The sequence below is a fragment of the Heptranchias perlo genome, chromosome 18, assembly GCF_035084215.1.
Source record: "Heptranchias perlo isolate sHepPer1 chromosome 18, sHepPer1.hap1, whole genome shotgun sequence".
NCBI classification, from domain to species: Eukaryota; Metazoa; Chordata; class Chondrichthyes; order Hexanchiformes; family Hexanchidae; genus Heptranchias; species Heptranchias perlo.
In genome coordinates, this window is record NC_090342.1 from 37,728,170 (window position 1) to 37,745,195 (window position 17,026).

The 17,026-nt window shown below is 40.3% G+C and overlaps 1 protein-coding gene across 9 annotated transcripts in view; it reads right to left on the reverse strand.

The window, feature by feature from the left end:
• Positions 1 to 510: 510 nt before the first annotated feature.
• LOC137334767 (serine/threonine-protein kinase WNK1-like) overlaps positions 511 to 17,026 on the reverse strand; it is a 183,211-nt gene continuing 166,695 nt past the window's right edge. For all 9 annotated transcript variants that reach the window (XM_067999712.1, XM_067999714.1, XM_067999713.1 and 6 more), the window contains 2 exons: positions 5,120 to 5,316; positions 511 to 4,233 (listed from right to left, as the gene is read on the reverse strand). In XM_067999712.1, coding sequence (XP_067855813.1) covers positions 3,913 to 4,233; positions 5,120 to 5,316 — 518 coding nt within the window. In that variant the 3' untranslated portion in view covers positions 511 to 3,912. The remainder of the gene's footprint in view (positions 4,234 to 5,119; positions 5,317 to 17,026) is intronic.

The window sequence follows — 17,026 nt, forward strand, 5'->3', positions numbered from 1 at the left end:
AAAAGGTAAATTTAGGACTGATGAGACAGGAAATTCTTCTTCACACAAAGTGATAAGTACATGAAATAGACTTCTTGATAGAGTCGTGGATGTAGAAACATTTAAGAAACAACTGTATACTTCAATAGGGGAATTTTAGGGACTTTCTGGATGGATGAACCAAGTGGGTTGAATGGTCTTAGTCATCCATAATTATCTAGTGAATTGGGATTATTTTGGACAGGACTTTTAAAATTATTTAGAACAAATTCAATATACTGTAAATGTTCCATCAGTAGCAACACCAAATGTCATCAGTAACAAGACTTACAGGTACTCAATGAGATCATAAATTGACTTGCACTTGTGCACGAGGTATTGATCCTCCACACATGTTGATTACTGTAGTTCTCTCACATCACTGGCACTGAACCCTCCACATAGGACTCCAGCAACTAAAATTAATTAAAAACACAGCTGAAGTTATGTAGGCTGGATGGACTTTTATTTGAGAAACATGCAGACAGATGATTTGTAGTGAGATTTTGATCATTTTTATTTGAATGATTTCAGTTAATAATCTACAAAGAAAGTAACAAATCTCAGCGCAAAGCGCAATCTTACATGAAGCTCAACACCCTTATTTAGTGCAAACATACAATTCATGTTGCAAATGATCCCCACATTTCTTTACAGTGTATAATGTTAAATAATGAAAGGAGATCTCCAGGACAGACACTGAACTCCAGAGCAACAGAAGAGTCAGTCATTTCAAGATTGCAATTTGTGGGGAAAAAAGGTATCAAGAGTATTACATAAAATAATTTAACACCGGTCAGTAGCATTTATAACATTTGTACATTTTTTAAATTGTTTTCCACAGGAGGGAAATGGCAAATGGATCCAGCTTTTTGCACGATATTAAAAAGCCTGAAACAAGGGGCGGGGGGGGGGGTGGAGAGGAGGGAGAATTGTGTGCTGCAACCTGGTTTAAAATAAATCGAGACCAGCTGCTTTTTGCTTTAGATGTTGATGTTAATTTTTAACTACAGAGCAATACAATGCAGAATATATCAACTGCATAAAAATATGCATCCCAACGCACAAGAATAGCATACATATACTGAAATTCTGTAACTGCCAGCCTGTACTTAAACAGGAACCAAAAACAAACATTAAGTAAACTAACAGCATATCTCCAACAGAAATTCCAGCACTAATTATTGCATATCATTCCACATCCAGCGCCACTTCCGCTACAGTTTTGGGAATGGGAGGGAACAGATGGGTGGAGAAGTAAGAGGAAATTGATCACTGAGAAACTTAAGTTAAGCATTCTTGAGCTTTCTCCTCAACCCCATGCAAACGGCATAAATTTCACAGAACACCTAGGGTTTTTCCGAGGTCAGGTAACCCAACTAAGATCTAAAAAATGTTACTTATCTACTAAAAAAAATGCAATGTATTTGTGTGGACTTTTCACAGTTTATTGCAGTCTAAGGAGTAATACTGATTGCAGTACTTGCTTTTTTTCTTCCTCAATTTTTCCTTTGTTTTAAAGAAAGGAATCCACAACAGGATAACAAACATAGTGAAACATAGGGTAGAAGATACAGTGAAAGCAGATGCTGAAACGGTCCCCGTACCAGTTCAAATTTTATTAAAAAGGAAGCAAAGACAGAAAGAGAAATAAAAGCTTTTCATTATCATGCCTATCTGCCTAAAACAAAAGTAAAACCCCCAGCAGGTCACACAGAAAATACCATTACACTTTCAACCAACAATAAAATTACACAATAATTCTTTCTGAAGTTTTCTTTTTAAACAAAGCCGTGTGAAAGACAGAAGTGTGTTCTTCATAACAGGTAATTTATACATGGGAACTCCTCTTTCAATGCATGCTTTTCTTGAGTTTGGGCAGTTCAAACAAGAGCTATTGGAATAATTTGCTATAGTATATCTACTTCTACAACTTCAACTTCTAAGCTTCCCAACTCCATTCAACATTGTTTAAGGCTCACATATTAGCAAGTCTGCAATAGATGCCGCAGTAGAAATTCTTCAGTTCCATGAATTGTTGCAACAGTTACAGCAGAACTAACCATTCATTCATATTGAAAAGTCTTATTTGTTTTTAAAATGGTGCAACCGTCCTCAATTTTACTTTAAAAAAAATTAAACAAAATAAAGTGCTGACCTGCATTTTGCAACAACTACATATGCAGGCTTTTAACAGTTCTTTGATTAAGTCATAGAACTGAAACTTTTTTATAAAACAACCTTCACATCCAAATATTGTCAAGTTATATTTGTCCTTTTATTCTCCACATCAGTAAAAACTGCAAAAATATTCCCTCAACCAGTTCTTTACCAGTTAACTTTTCTGCAAATACCTGGTGAAACAAAAATTAAACTTGTGTGGTTTGGATGGAAATGTGAAACAAAGAAGGGGAAATATCATTTTTTGGAGGAGGGGGAAGAAAGCAGAGTCTCAAATTTAGGTAGCTGTTCTTACAGGAAACAATTTATCACAAATATTTTTTAAATCAGCATTCCTATTCATTAAGTGAGAAATGTGAAGAAAAATACAAATCTTATACATCAGTGTAGTCTTAAATTTTGTATTTATTTCAATTCATGTACTTGTTCTAAATATGGTCACTGCTTGATATAAAATATGAACAGTGAAGTTTAGATTTTCTGTTCACTTATGTATCAGATTGACATACTAGGAAAAACCAGGAGAGAATGTCAGAAAAGCCTTCCTGAAACTGATTACTTGGTTTCCTACATCATTTTTCACATTTCTCACGCATCCAGGTTCACATTTTCCTGTGTTGGTTCACAAGTTACTTTAATGGTGACAACCTCCAACTACAAAGTAAATTGTCTCAGGATTAATAAAGTCAAAAAAAACAAATGATGGTCAATAAACTGCAAACATTCAAAACGATTAATGGTAGATGCTTTGCAGAGCCTCGTTTTTTTTTCCCACAGATTCAATATTTCAAGAAGGAAAATGAAACGTGTTTCGGCCTTACATGGGATGCTGCTTTTAATGTGTACCAGCAGTCTTTATAGGGATAACAACCATTATCTGACATTTTCAGACTTAAACATAGTCTAATCTAACTACAGACACCTCCAATGCCTTTCTGAAAGCAACAGCGCTTGCTGAATATCCTGGAAAATGCAGACCCTGAATCTACATGCAAAAACTTTAACCATTAGTATCTTGGTCTTAGACGACTCCATATTTTAAGTAATTAAAAGGCTATCACTTGGGAGGGAAGGACAAAGACTGGAGCAGATATACAGAATGGACGTATTTCGGTCACTGCGAATGACAACAGCTCTGTTGTAGAACAAGTCTGAACTATCCACTTTACCACAACTCCATCACCTGCTCTCTTCCTCTTTTTTTTACTCTGTTGGGGACACTAAGTGCTTTCCTGCAGACAAGTCAGAAGCACAATACAAGGCACTATGAATCCAGCAAGCATACTGGGAAAACAGGTATTCAAGTACATTTATACAATTTTACATTCACATTTATTTACCTAATACAATGAAGTAACAAAGGAAGTTAAAGTGTCTCTGATAAGTATGGATTATAGCTAGCTTTAGTTTTTTTCTTTTTTTTTAAACTTTAAACCCTCTAAATCCACTTTTAACTACTGTTGTCCAACAACATTTATATATCACAGTGTTTGAACATCAAAAACTGATGGGTAAATACATGTCCGCACAGAACGCTGTTTGAAATAGAACTAGTAAAATAGCTCTCAAATGATGCTGTGAATATAAAAGCAGTGTCAGCCATTGTATGTTTTAAAGCTCTGTGACCTATCTCAGCAACATCAGCAGAGGCCATTTAACCTTGAATTCCACTCAGTCTATTGATCACACTTATCCAGAACTAGAACTGTGCATCTACGTTGTCCTAAGATTGGATCCAGGAGGATTGCTGACAGATTTCTGCAAAGTGCCCAAGGGAAAACTCTGTAGTGAAGTGGTGCCGACTGCTTGAAACTGGAGGCCTGGTGATGGTGGTATAATGCCTGGTTGCTGCTGGGGAGGCGCTCCAGTCCATTGGGCACTGTAAGGCGCTCCAGGATAACCATACTGGCAGATAGGAGTCTTGCTGAAAGGACCCAAAGAGCCAACTGAAGCAGCAGAAATAGAAGGTCCACCCACGGAGTTTGTCATGGAGACACAGAGTTGACCTGGTGCTGAATACTTCCTCGGCATTGTCTGTAAAATTTTATAAACAAATAGCATTAGTCCCATAGCAATAGGACTGCCAATGACAATGAGATAACGGAAGGTGCCCAATCATAGGATCTCCCCCCACCTTTACCCCTCAGAGAATAATTCTGACATAGTTTTAGCTGATAGTCAAAGGGATAAAAATTCATAGCCTCTGCACTGTGAAGCAAACTTTCTGCTGACTTACCAGGCTACGCAAAGTCTTGATTAGGTCTTCGAAAAATTTATGAACTTGCCGTTTGCCAGCAGGCTGTATTAATAAACATTTCCATCATTACTTCTGCACTGCCTCTGTAATGCCACACAATTCCAATCAAAAGTAGGAAGATGTATGGTAAAGATGTTGAAGATGCAATGGCACTACTCAAAGAACAGGCACTTCTCGAGGTGTGCTGGCCAACATTCCTCTTTCAAATTATGCCATGGAAAACAGGTTAACTGGTCATTCATCTCAATGTCATTTGTGGAATCTTGCTGTGCTCAAAATGCTACCATATTTGCTACATAATAGTCACTGCTCTTTTAAAAAAAAGTAATTCAAATTGCATGCCTTGTGCTTAATGAAGTTTCTGAAAAGTGATCAGATACTATACAATCTATGCTTTATTTCAGTGTAGATATTTTAGGTAGGTAGGAAGTCTGTGGTGGGGATTTCTTCATGATGCCACTCAGAACAGCTGTAAGATGGCACCAAAGATGAACATTCCAGTATTGAAAACTCCTCTTAAGACTCAAACAAAAGATTCAAGTAATTTCAAGCAGCAGGTAAACCTGGTTAGCAGTCAAATACTCAACCATTTGACCTAGTGGGGCCATTTAAATACATTTTTTTTTCAATTCCTGAGCCATGAAGAGGCAGGTTCCTACTTACTTCAGAGTAATGCTGGCCTGGTTGACTCTGTTGCTTCATGCCACGCTTGTTCTGTGAGAGGTTCATTGCATCTCGGGCCCAATTGTCCACCAACTTATGCAAATCGTCTGTGAAGGTTCCTTTTCTACTCGCAATTGCTGGCTGTTGTTGCTGAGCCATTTGCCCAACTCCACTTACTGCATTTGTGCTAGTTGTCCCTGGGAAAATAAAAAGCAAATGAAGTTGTTGATTTTAGATTTGGCAGCATATAGTGTTCAATACAAGTAAAGCATTATAAACTCAGGTCTTCAGTGATATTTGGATACAACTTGGAAGATTACCTCTTTTTATGATCACTTATCTTTATACTTACTCGTAAACATGTAACCAATAGTTACCAGAATCGATGATGCAAGAGTAAAGGAAAGCCCTTATTTTCTCATTACTCCTCATTTGAAGTTAATGATGAATTTAAGCGCCTCGGAATGTTTTTCTAAACTGACGGTTCTATATAAATGCAAGACGTTGTTGCTGAATTGAAACAACCAGGGAGAGGTGTCAAGTTTCAATAAATATCTTTAAAAGGTCCTTCATCAATGGGTCTAGAACTGCTGTAGAGTGGACTTGAACAGAGCAAACATTTGCCACAAAATTATATTCACAACATGCATCTCACTTCAACAGCATTTCAAATGGTCCAAGATTGTGTTATAGAAAAGATTTAATGTACACAGAAGAAAGCAAATTAGTTTGAGCCATTTAATACAGGCTTCATGCATTCTTCCTTTACTGTAACACCTGCTTCAAAGATGTTTCGTTAAAGCCAAGCTGTATTTGTACATGCATTGCATCTAGAGAACATCACTACAGAGAACACTAAATTCATCCACATTCACAAATTATTTTTACCAGCTCTTCGCGCATGCAAAAACCAAAGCTACCTTTATAACTGATTTTAGCGTCATAGGTTCTGTGGCCTCTGATAACTGACCAGTTAAATTGAGGGGGGGGGGGGGGGGGGGGAGGAAAAGGAAATGCAAAAATTTTGATCCAAAGTTAATGGGATACTGTGATCCATGCACTAATTATGACCAAGTGTGATTCATAGTCGAGTTAAATGACTGTACTGCATGGACTTAACTATTTTGGTTTTCTTGGTTGCTGCCTGTGCTTTTTGATACTTTTACTCTCAAGGTGATGCACGGTTGGCTTTAATTACATTTGCTGTGGCCGAACATTTACTAATAACCTTGTGGTTATTAAAATTTTTTTGGAAACAAAACTGAATGTATAGTACAATATGAACCATCCCTTTCAACTAAAGCAACAAACTCTGAACAAGAAGTCCCAAGTCTGGACCCCAGGACTTGTCACGCAGTTAGTTACATTTAGGCTTCTTCTAGGAGACAAGCTTTGCAAGTCAACATTACATAGAATTTACAGCACAGAAACTTATCCATGCCGGTGTTTATGCTCCACGTGAGCCTCCTCCCAATTTACTTCATCTAACCCTGTCAGCATATTCCGATTCCTTCTCCCTCATGTACTTACCTAGTTTCCCCATAAATGCACCAAATTATATGAAGGGGACAGAGAATACCTTTCAAACAAGCTTGAAAAAAAGTTTTCAAATTCCAGCTTTTCATTCCATGATTTGCAGATCTACAGAAACAATTCAACCATTACAACTTCTAACAATCTGCATATCCTGAGGCAACATAAGCCATGCAGGCAGATCAGAAAAGATAATTTCTGACACTGTTACAGGTCATCAAGTGCAAAAAAAAATGCAGTTTCTGCAAAACCCCTTGTCCTCGCAACACACTTGAATGGTGTTGTAGAAATCTCTCCAAAAAAAAAAATCAGAGAAGCCTAAACGCTAAAATCAGGTCCAAGGATCATGCTACAGCAAGTGTCACATGCTATGTAAGTAAAATGTTAGAAAAAGATAATTACTACACAGTTGGTTGCATGGGCAGACTTTTTTCACCATCTTCCCTAAAGAATAAAGAAAAGTGTTTGGAGAAGAGAAACATACAGAATGGAAGAAAGTACATTAATATCAATTGAATTGATTAGTGTGACCTCATACGGGACTGCGTTGCAGTAAAACCATAGAGGAAGTAAACAGTTATCCTTCAGCAGCGAGTGCAAAATTCAGGAAATGTGGACTTCGTTGTCACTGACTAATTTTAGTAAAAAAGTATACTTCTTTCTCAGAACCTATTCCAAAATTTTATTTGGTCACTCGAACTGTAACTCGTCAACATTTATAAATTTGGAGCAGGACACAGAGCCAAATGCATTTTTCAAATTTATTTTAAAACTAATTTTGCCTCTGTCTTCTATTTGTTCAAATTATTATTTAAGATGGACACATTGCTTTCCTGTTTCTAGTTTATTCAAATATCTGCACTTCCTCTAGAACACAACTGCTCTGCAGCACCACGCAATGGTCAGGTCACATAAATCTTTACGGAGAGGAGGATTATTTTTTTCTCTCAGTCTCTGCTTCAGTGTTGTAATGGACCAGCAAAGTGAACAAACATAGATGAGCTTTGCGGGGGCGGGGGGGGGGGGGGGGGGGGGGGGGAGGGCAGGAAGGAACTAATTTAGCAGAAGATTAATGTGCAATGCATTAAAGGTGAAGTCCTATTCCCTATTCTGCAGACAAGCGACCTTGACCTGGGGCAGCTTTTCCTTCTTTCTTTGCTGTATATTTTCTAGTCCTGGGATTATGGTCGAGCATATTTAGCAAAAGCAGCCGCAGAAATTGATGATGTATGCAGCAGGTCAACTTAAACAATTCAATATTACATTTCCTGAAATTGATATCTCACCGCTGTTTAAAAGTGATCCTGTCTAAATATCAAGTTCAACTCCTCCACTTCCCTGACAGCAGGGGATACAGTGAAAAATACAATTAGCATAAGTGCTATTGATCCAGAAGACCTATGGATCAGGAGGCATGAACACAAATTGACAAAAATAAGTAAGTCTTCCTAGTTATACGGATGGCAATTAAACAGTCACCTTATATTTAATTTATACGACAGTGTGTGTCTGTGTGAGCATGAGCAACGAGCGAGGCGCAAGAGGCCGGAGGCGGGGGGGCCACGCGGGCGAGGGACGGAGAGAGGCGGGGGGGCCCCGCGGGCGAGGGACGGAGAGAGGCGGGGGGGGCCCCGCGGGCGAGGGACGGAGAGAGGCGGGGGGGGCCCCGCGGGCGAGGGACGGAGAGAGGCGGGGGGGGGCCCCGCGGGCGAGGGACAGAGAGAGGCGGGGGGGGGCCCCGCGGGCGAGGGACAGAGAGAGGCGGGGGGGGGGGCCCCGCGGGCGAGGGACGGAGAGAGGCTGGGGGGCCCCGCGGGCGAGGGACGGAGAGAGGCGGGGGGGGCCCCGGGGGCGAGGGACGGAGAGGGGCGGGGGGGGGGGGCCCCGCGGGCGAGGGACGGAGAGGGGCGGGGGGGCCCCGCGGGCGAGGGACAGAGAGAGGCGGGGGGCCCCGCGGGCGAGGGACGGAGAGAGGCGGGGGGCCCCGCGGGCGAGGGACGGAGAGAGGCGGGGGGGGGGCCCCGCGGGCGAGGGACGGAGAGAGGCGGGGGGGGGGGCCCCGCGGGCGAGGGACGGAGAGAGGCGGGGGGGCCCCGCGGGCGAGGGACGGAGAGAGGCGGGGGGGCCCCGCGGGCGAGGGACGGAGAGAGGCGGGGGGGCCCCGCGGGCGAGGGACGGAGAGAGGCGGGGGGGCCCCGCGGGCGAGGGACGGAGAGAGGCGGGGGGGCCCCGCGGGCGAGGGACGGAGAGGGGCGGGGGGGGGGCCCCGGGGGCGAGGGACGGAGAGAGGCGGGGGGGCCCCGCGGGCGAGGGGCAGAGAGAGGCGGGGGGGGGGGGGGCCCGCGGGCGAGGGACAGAGAGAGGCGGGGGGGGGCCCCGCGGGCGAGGGACAGAGAGAGGCGGGGGGGCCCGCGGGCAAGGGACAGAGAGTGAGTGAGAGGCAGGCCCGCGCGCGAGAGAGAGAGCACGAGAGTGATGAATACATGCACACTCGTGTCTCTTCCACGGCACTGAAAGTGAAGACAGAGCAGGGCAGCAAAGCAGTAATAGCAGAAATCTGGGTGCAGATTATCCAACTGCTCACTCAGCTAAAGAATGGTATACAGCACAGAGAATACAACTTATGAAGATTTTAAAAAGCTACTGACAATTTTGTTTAGCAGTCAAGTTATTGTCTGCAGTGGACTCTATAAAATTGTGTGTTGTCAGATGTTTCTGACAAGCTAACTCCCGCCATGTAAAAGTGACGTTTTGTATCAAACACCCGATGGCAAATTTTTAAAGCACTTCAAAACCACGGCAATTGTAATTTTGGCCAATCAGAATTTAATTGTTTGCTGTACCAAACAACACTATAGCTGGGCAATAAGTTTTGAGACATGCATTTTAAAATATTTCCTAATCTCTCATTTCTAATTACAAAAACTGGCAACCTAACCTCAACTGTAACAACTGTAACAATCCATAAATGCAATCAAGAACATTAAAAAATGGAATGTTTTTAATAAAATAAAATGCAGACGTGATCTCAATCAATACTTCATAGGCAGCATAATGGTTACAAATTTATGTTTAACCTGCAAGAGAGTCAATTATACTGCAAATTGAGTAAAACATTTTTTGAAAAAAAGAAATCTTCATTTTAATGTGGTAATGGTGCTGCAAAATGAATTTGCCTATTTGTCCAAAAGTTTTAAGGAAAAGGGTAAAGACAGTCTTGTATGCACCATTATAAAGTAAAAACATTTAAAATCCAAGATATTCCCTGCTTAAGCTTCAATAACCACAGCACAAGTTTATAACATGAAATTACTTACACAGCTGCTAGACAGTGGAAAGGTCAGAAAATTGAGACCAAGACAGTCAGAAAGCTGTAATCAAACAACTTCCATGAGATGTAAACTCGTAGGAAGCCATGCTGCTTTTGCTGAACATTTAAACTGACATGCACTAGGGTTAGCAGAGATAAAGTCCACTGGACCTACATCCATACCAGCCTGTGGGATTCAAAGTGATTTGGCAAATCAGGATGATGACTGGAACATTCCACCACAAACCAAGTCAAGCAGTAAAGTTAATTCTCATCAGGTGTACATACTGTTAACCATTGTTTTTTTTTGCTGAGCAGGGATATTGAAACTTGGTGAGCTTATAGTGGAACATGTGCCACAGCATAATTTCAGTTATATTAAGTACCAATTACAAACTTAGGATTTTTTTTGCACTCAATTGTGATATTAAGCAGATGACCAAATGGGGATTGATTTAAGGATTTATTGGTAATCCTTATATCAAAAAAATCTAGATCTGGCTTTCACGACTACTCACTAGCCAGAGAGCTCAAACTTTTGCCGCAGTCTAATCTTTGTCTTCTTCCCCTTCCCCCATCTCCCTCAACACATGAGCCTACTTTACCACTCCACTGCTGCAATATATACCTAAACCATACCTGTGTATTTGTGCAACAACTGACCAAACAACAAGTTCCTGCTCTCCAATGTGAGCTAGTGGAAAGGGTGGCATGCAGAGATGATGTGACTCTCCATTGGCATGGAAAGTTGAAGGGAAAGCCACTCAGAGCCACTCTCATGGGTCTGCGTCAGAATGCCATTGGCAGATGCCCGAGAGTTGTACTCCAACACAATCTCACCCAAGAAATCTCTGGTGCAGGAAAACTACAAGAAAGCTTTTTCTTTGTAAAACCTACCCAGAAAGTTGGTTCTGAAGGGATTCACCGTGTGGAAGCATAATTTTTTAGTTGCTGCTTCAAAAGAACTGCTAGCATTTATAGCACGACCTGGATTGCTAACTGAACTGGTGTCAGCCAACTCTTGTGTTTAGCTGACGAATAAGACATCACAACAATGTACTTAAGCCATCTGAAATCCTAATTCGCTTGCTCAGATAAAAGGAAAATACTGCAGCAGCATGCATTTGTGGAGTGGTAACGAAGGCTGGGAGGAGAAGTTGGAAGGGAAGAGAGGAAAAGGACTACACAGGTTGAGAACAATTTGATGACTGCTCGAGAGGAAGACTACAGAATAATCCAGGATGGAATAGAGGCCACAGGCGGCTGGAGTTGTACTATTTTGGCAAAAGGTTGGTCAAACTATACGGTGGGCTGGTAAAAGGGCCAAAGCTTATAATTGAGTGTCTCGGGTGTTTTAATACATCTAAGCATTTCCATATGTACAATGAAAGTAGTCCTGTGAGATGAGAGAAAGCAAAACATTCATAGTATTATGCCATAGTTCCTAAAACCAGAACTATGGTATAAATATCTAGAATCAGTTCTTAAAAACTTACGGCATTTTTTACTTAATCAGATTGACTACTGGCAGATGGAATGCCCAAACACAGATGTACTCTTATTAGAAACATGCTTTTTAGTTTTTGCAATTGAAACAAAAATTGCATACTGTAGTTTGAAATAGTTCAGATTCTGTTAACTGTGAAACAGAAAACCTGGCATGAATAAAGGACAAGGGGGCTTTTTCTGTACTGATGCATCCATGTTTCTAACTTATAACAGCAACAAACAAAATGGTCAGAAAATAATTGGAATAAAACAGATGCCATGCAATGCATGGAAATTTTAAAAAATGGCTGAACTCCCCTATTAAAAGTTACAGGACAGGAATGGAAATAGTGACCTACTATTGTCGAAAGGTTACCTACTACCATAAAAGGATGGTTAAGATGTCTTGAGGATGGGGGAAACCATGATATTGCAGGGACCAATGAAGAGAATCTACTGCATATTACTCCAAAAAGGTTTAGAAATTTTTAAAATTCTGATATGTGGTGCATTTTAGATGTTAAGACCACAGTTCCTGAATGGGATTTTTTTTTTAAAGTTAAATATTTCAGTTGTGTTTTAACAGCAATGTCTGACAATTTTCCAATGACCGTGCAACTTGTCATACAGACCCAATTCAAAGAGCCAATGTCATTCAATAATGAGTTTATGATCAATTAATGATACAGTCTAACCACCTAAGGGTCATTGAAAATTAGTTATGACTATAAGAAGTAGGGATTACTGCATGCATGTTATCCTACACCAATGGTTTGAAAATCAACCTCTAGGCCATTGCATAAATTATTTACAACTCAAATGAAAGACTGCACATAGAGACTTCAACAGTCAGTCATACAAAACTAAAATTGAAGCCTGAGTTAACTGCTCAGTTGCTAGTGTTTAGGTGAACAGAAGTGCTGGAGTGCATTTGTAGCTGTAAAGTCGCATACTCCATGGTATTAATAAAGTATGCTGAAATATTGGACAGAATAAACAATCAAAAAGGGCAAGAATGGAAACATGGTTAATTAGTATTCCACCAAAAACAGAGCTGCCAATTTTTGGCTATTTAATTTTTCCTCATTTTAAGGAAAATGTAATACTTACTCAAATGGACACTTAATTTACTTTGCAGAACTAGTTACAGTTTTTAAAAATTCCATGCAGAACTGCAATATGATGTAATTCTGTTCTCTGAATTTGCCTCCTTTATGCTAATGTTCTGCATTTGCACTACTCGTGTTTGCAACTTTTTCCTCATGGCTGCAGATGTTCAACAATGAGAGAAGATGGTCTGTCTAGGCTAACATTGTGAAAATGGCATTGCTAGCTTGTGCCAGTGGACTGAGTACTCAGTCCACATGCAGCCAGAAAAAAATGGTGGCTTTGACAGAAAGCTCTGTAGGTGGCAGCCACTCACATTTGCTGCTGTTGGCACATTGACGATAGAGACAGGGAATTAAACCATCTCACAAGGTAGGGTTTCTTCCTCCAGAGGCATTTACAACAGCTCATCTATTTTGCAAAAATGCCTCTGAAAGCAGGGCGGTAAGATAAATAAAGTACATTTCACAAGAGGAAAAGAAATATTAATATATAAACTTTCTGCAATTTTATAAACCCTTATTTAAGTGGTCAAAGGAATGTGAAATCTGGATTCAAATACTTAAATCCCTAAAGGAATTCAAGTGTGTGCAATATATATGTATTGGCATATATGTTGGCAACCTTTTGTGTCAAGATCACTTTCATAATATATTCTACTTCTCTTTCCAAACTTCACCAGAAATTAGTCAAATCACAATATATATTCATTTCTCTTGAATTTTTGAATTTATCATGCTGCCCTGTGGGAAAACTTCGAATAGGTGACTGAAATTCTGAAAATTTAGTGAACAGATTATGGACAGATAGCAGCAAAGCTTTATGCAAGGGAAAGAGGAAGAAAAAGGCAGATGAGAAAAGAATAAAAGTGTTACACACAAAGAGCCAGACAGGGCGTACTCAGAAACCTTGTCCTTCTGCCGCCAAGTTTAAAAGTCACTTGCTCTGATGCACAGTGAAACGTTGCTGAGCCTGTGACAGAGTAACAGAAAAGGAGGAAAACAGACAACTAGAGTCAGAATGTTAGTTCTTTAAGAGTTGAGGGAATACTTCACATCAAATACAAAACCTCTCTCTTGTCCTAGAGCATTTTAATAAAGTAGTAACTATTTTGTAGGCACACCCAGGTTACATGCAGATTTGTTCCAATCATCTTTTTAAAAAGTTTGAGAAATGTTTGAGTATTTATTTTTGTTGCTCTGGAAAATGTGATGCTGATTACAGGAATTTATTTCAACAGCCATTATCCCCGATAATATGCACTATTCTTGCTTCAGATTAAACTATCAAGTTCAATTTGGTCTGGTTATTGTCTAATTGCTTTCACCATTTAACGATTTACTAAAGGCTGCTGAAGAGATCTAATGCTGAAACATTAACGGCTGCAAGAAAATTTCTTTCCTTCAATGTTTTTGAACTGGATGGACAACAACTTCTCCACCTCAGATTTTAATCCCTGTCAAGTGTACCATTACCATACACGATTCCTAGCCATAAGTGTGAACGATCTGCTCCCAGGTCTCTGCCAACACCTGGGGGTGTACAGCAGCTGCCATCCATCAGAGTCCGACTCGCTGTAGAGAAAACCCCATAGCCCATAATGTCAGTCCTGATTTTATTGCTGGCAGAAATTTTCAATAAATATAACCATGAAACACTGGGATCTTTACTGCATAGAAAGAATGCATTGGACACACAAAACTGATGGAAATTATTTGAGCCTTCAGTAGTCTGCATATAGATACATTAAAAATATAATAGACAACATTCTCAATAGGACAAAATTAGTTCACAGCAGCATCAGTTTGTTTGTGACATTCTTAACTTTTGTAAGGCAATGATTAAGCTGCTTTTCACTTGTTCAGGCATCTAGCCTGCATAAACCAGAAATATAGATACGATCAGTCTGTGGAAATGGAATGCTCAGAAAACAGAATGTTTAGAACTTGAACAGGAGATAGTTAAGAATCTTCCAAAATACATTTTTGTTTCTTGTTCAAACAAATGAAAAAAAATGGAAGTACCCTGTTTTGTGTGTAAAATATGAAGTTATTTTACTACAGCAGAGGGGGATATAGGCACCTTAACCTTAAAAGCACTTTATATATACACCATTAGCTAACAGCAATCAAAATGCATATATATTCATATAAATGCACAAATGTAGGTTCATAATCCTACATTTGCCTGAAAGATTTTTAAATGCACCAATGCTAACTGCATCAATCAAAATACCACTTAAAATTGTTCTCCAAGCTGAACTTCACAGATCCAAGACAATTCACAAAAACTGAAGCAATTAAAGTTGCCAACATATGGATACAAAACCACAATGAAAGAAACATTCTTTTGAAGCTATTCCAACTTAAAGCACAACCAATAAATGGCATCTTCCTTGTTGGACAAATTTTGTATGTAGGCGTTATGTGCATATGAATATATACGTATGCAAACACACAATTAGTGACAGCTGTCTCCTAATGGCACATAAAATGTGCTTTTAACTTCTGTGACAAATTACGGTCTGCTGCTGGCACCTTCTTGAGTGCAATGTTGTCAGTCACTCCAGCCTGAACATCTTACTTTTATGGGAGTCGAATCTTACTTTTATGGGAGTCGACTTACATTGCCCCACATCTACTTGTACGATAGTATAACCCGGCATGCAATAACATCCCCTTGTGATCTGGACTGGATATTAGTTTAATTTGCACAAATCCTTCTTCGACCTCTCCAAAGGCATACTAAGCACACAGTTGGTGAAACAATGCCCAATATGAATTAATAAGCTGCTTTATTTTCACAGTAAGATCAACATACAGAAAAGCCATTATGACCAAATTCTCAATTAAATCCATACAACTCACCTTTGTGCAATAATACAAAAAAACAAACATCAGTGGGATGGCTTACTTGACTTAAGCAAAATGGTTTCCAACTATCCTTCAGCATTTCTAACCTCTGTCTCAGCAAAAGCTCTCCCTGCTTTTTCTAATAAACCTAAACACCCTTGCAGCCTTCCTGTTTCAAAAAGCCTGCCTCTCCATTTGATCCTGTCTGTGAACAAAGGACTTTCAAATACAATGGGTATGAAGTGTTTTTTCGATTACCTGGACAAGCTGACAAATTGCTTATCATTTTAGTCTCTGGGGAAAACAACTTTCATTCAGCATATTAACCACCTTTTGTTTAGGTACCTTTTTTAAAAAAACACATTTTGTGTTCTTTTCAAACAGTACAGCATGCAGTTATCAAAAGTTAACATGTGCAGCGCAGAGATGAAGTGTGAGGATCAGACTTTTACTTCATTAATACTCTACATGACAATGTTACCTCCAATGATAATGATGTGGAGATGCCAATGATAAGATCACTACAAGCAGTGAAACCCTCCTTGGGATGGGATCTTATTGGATGCCAGTATGTGCCCGACCGGTGGCACTTCCATCGGGTCGATCGTCATAGTTCTGACGTGGATTGGGGGACCTCTCAATAGACAGTGCAGGCAAGCAATGCACTTTCACCATTGTTGGGCTGTACGGACTTTACATCAAAATCAGTGAAGGTCCACACCCAAAATCATAGACCGAAAATGTGCCTCCTGAGCAACTATGCATAGGACAGAATCATAGTATGTTACAGCACAGGAGGCGGTTCAGCCCATCGAGCATGTGCTGGCTCTTTGAAAGAGCTATCCAATTTAGTCCCACACTCCAGCTTTTCCCCCATAACCCTGAAAATTAGTCCTCTTCAAGCACATGTCCAATTGCCTTTTGAAAGTTCCTATGGAATCTGCTTCCACCACTCTTTTAGGTAGTGTATTCCAGATCTTAACAACCCTCTGTGTGAAAACATTTCTCATTTCCCCTCTAGTTCTTTTGCTAATTATTTTAAATCTATGACCTCGGGTTACCGACCCACTTGCCAGAGGAAACAGTTTCTTCCTATTTTCTCTATCAAAATCCCTCATTATTTTGAATACCTCTATTAGGTCTCCCCTTAACCTTCTCTGCTCGAAGGAGCACAATCCCAGCTTCTTCAATCTCTCCACATAACCAAAGTCCCTAATCCCTGGTATCATCCTGGTAAACCTCCTCCCCAAGGCCTTGACATCGTTCCTGAAGTGTGATGCCCAGAATTATACACAATATTCCAGCTGAGGCCTAACTAGTGATTTGAAAAGGTTTAGTTTGACTTCCTTGTTTTTGTATTCAATGCCTCTATTTACAAAGCCAAGTATCCCATACACTTTCTTATTCGCCACATCAACTTGCCCTGCCACCTTCAAAGATTTGTCAATATGCACCCCCAGGTTCCTATGCTCAAAATAGTACCATTTAGATTATACTGTCCCTTCCATGTTCTTCCTCCCAAAGTGCATCACTTCACACTTACTCACATTAAATTGCATCAGCCCATTTCACCAATCTGTCTATGTCCTCCTTGTGTCTGCTGCTATCCTCCTCACT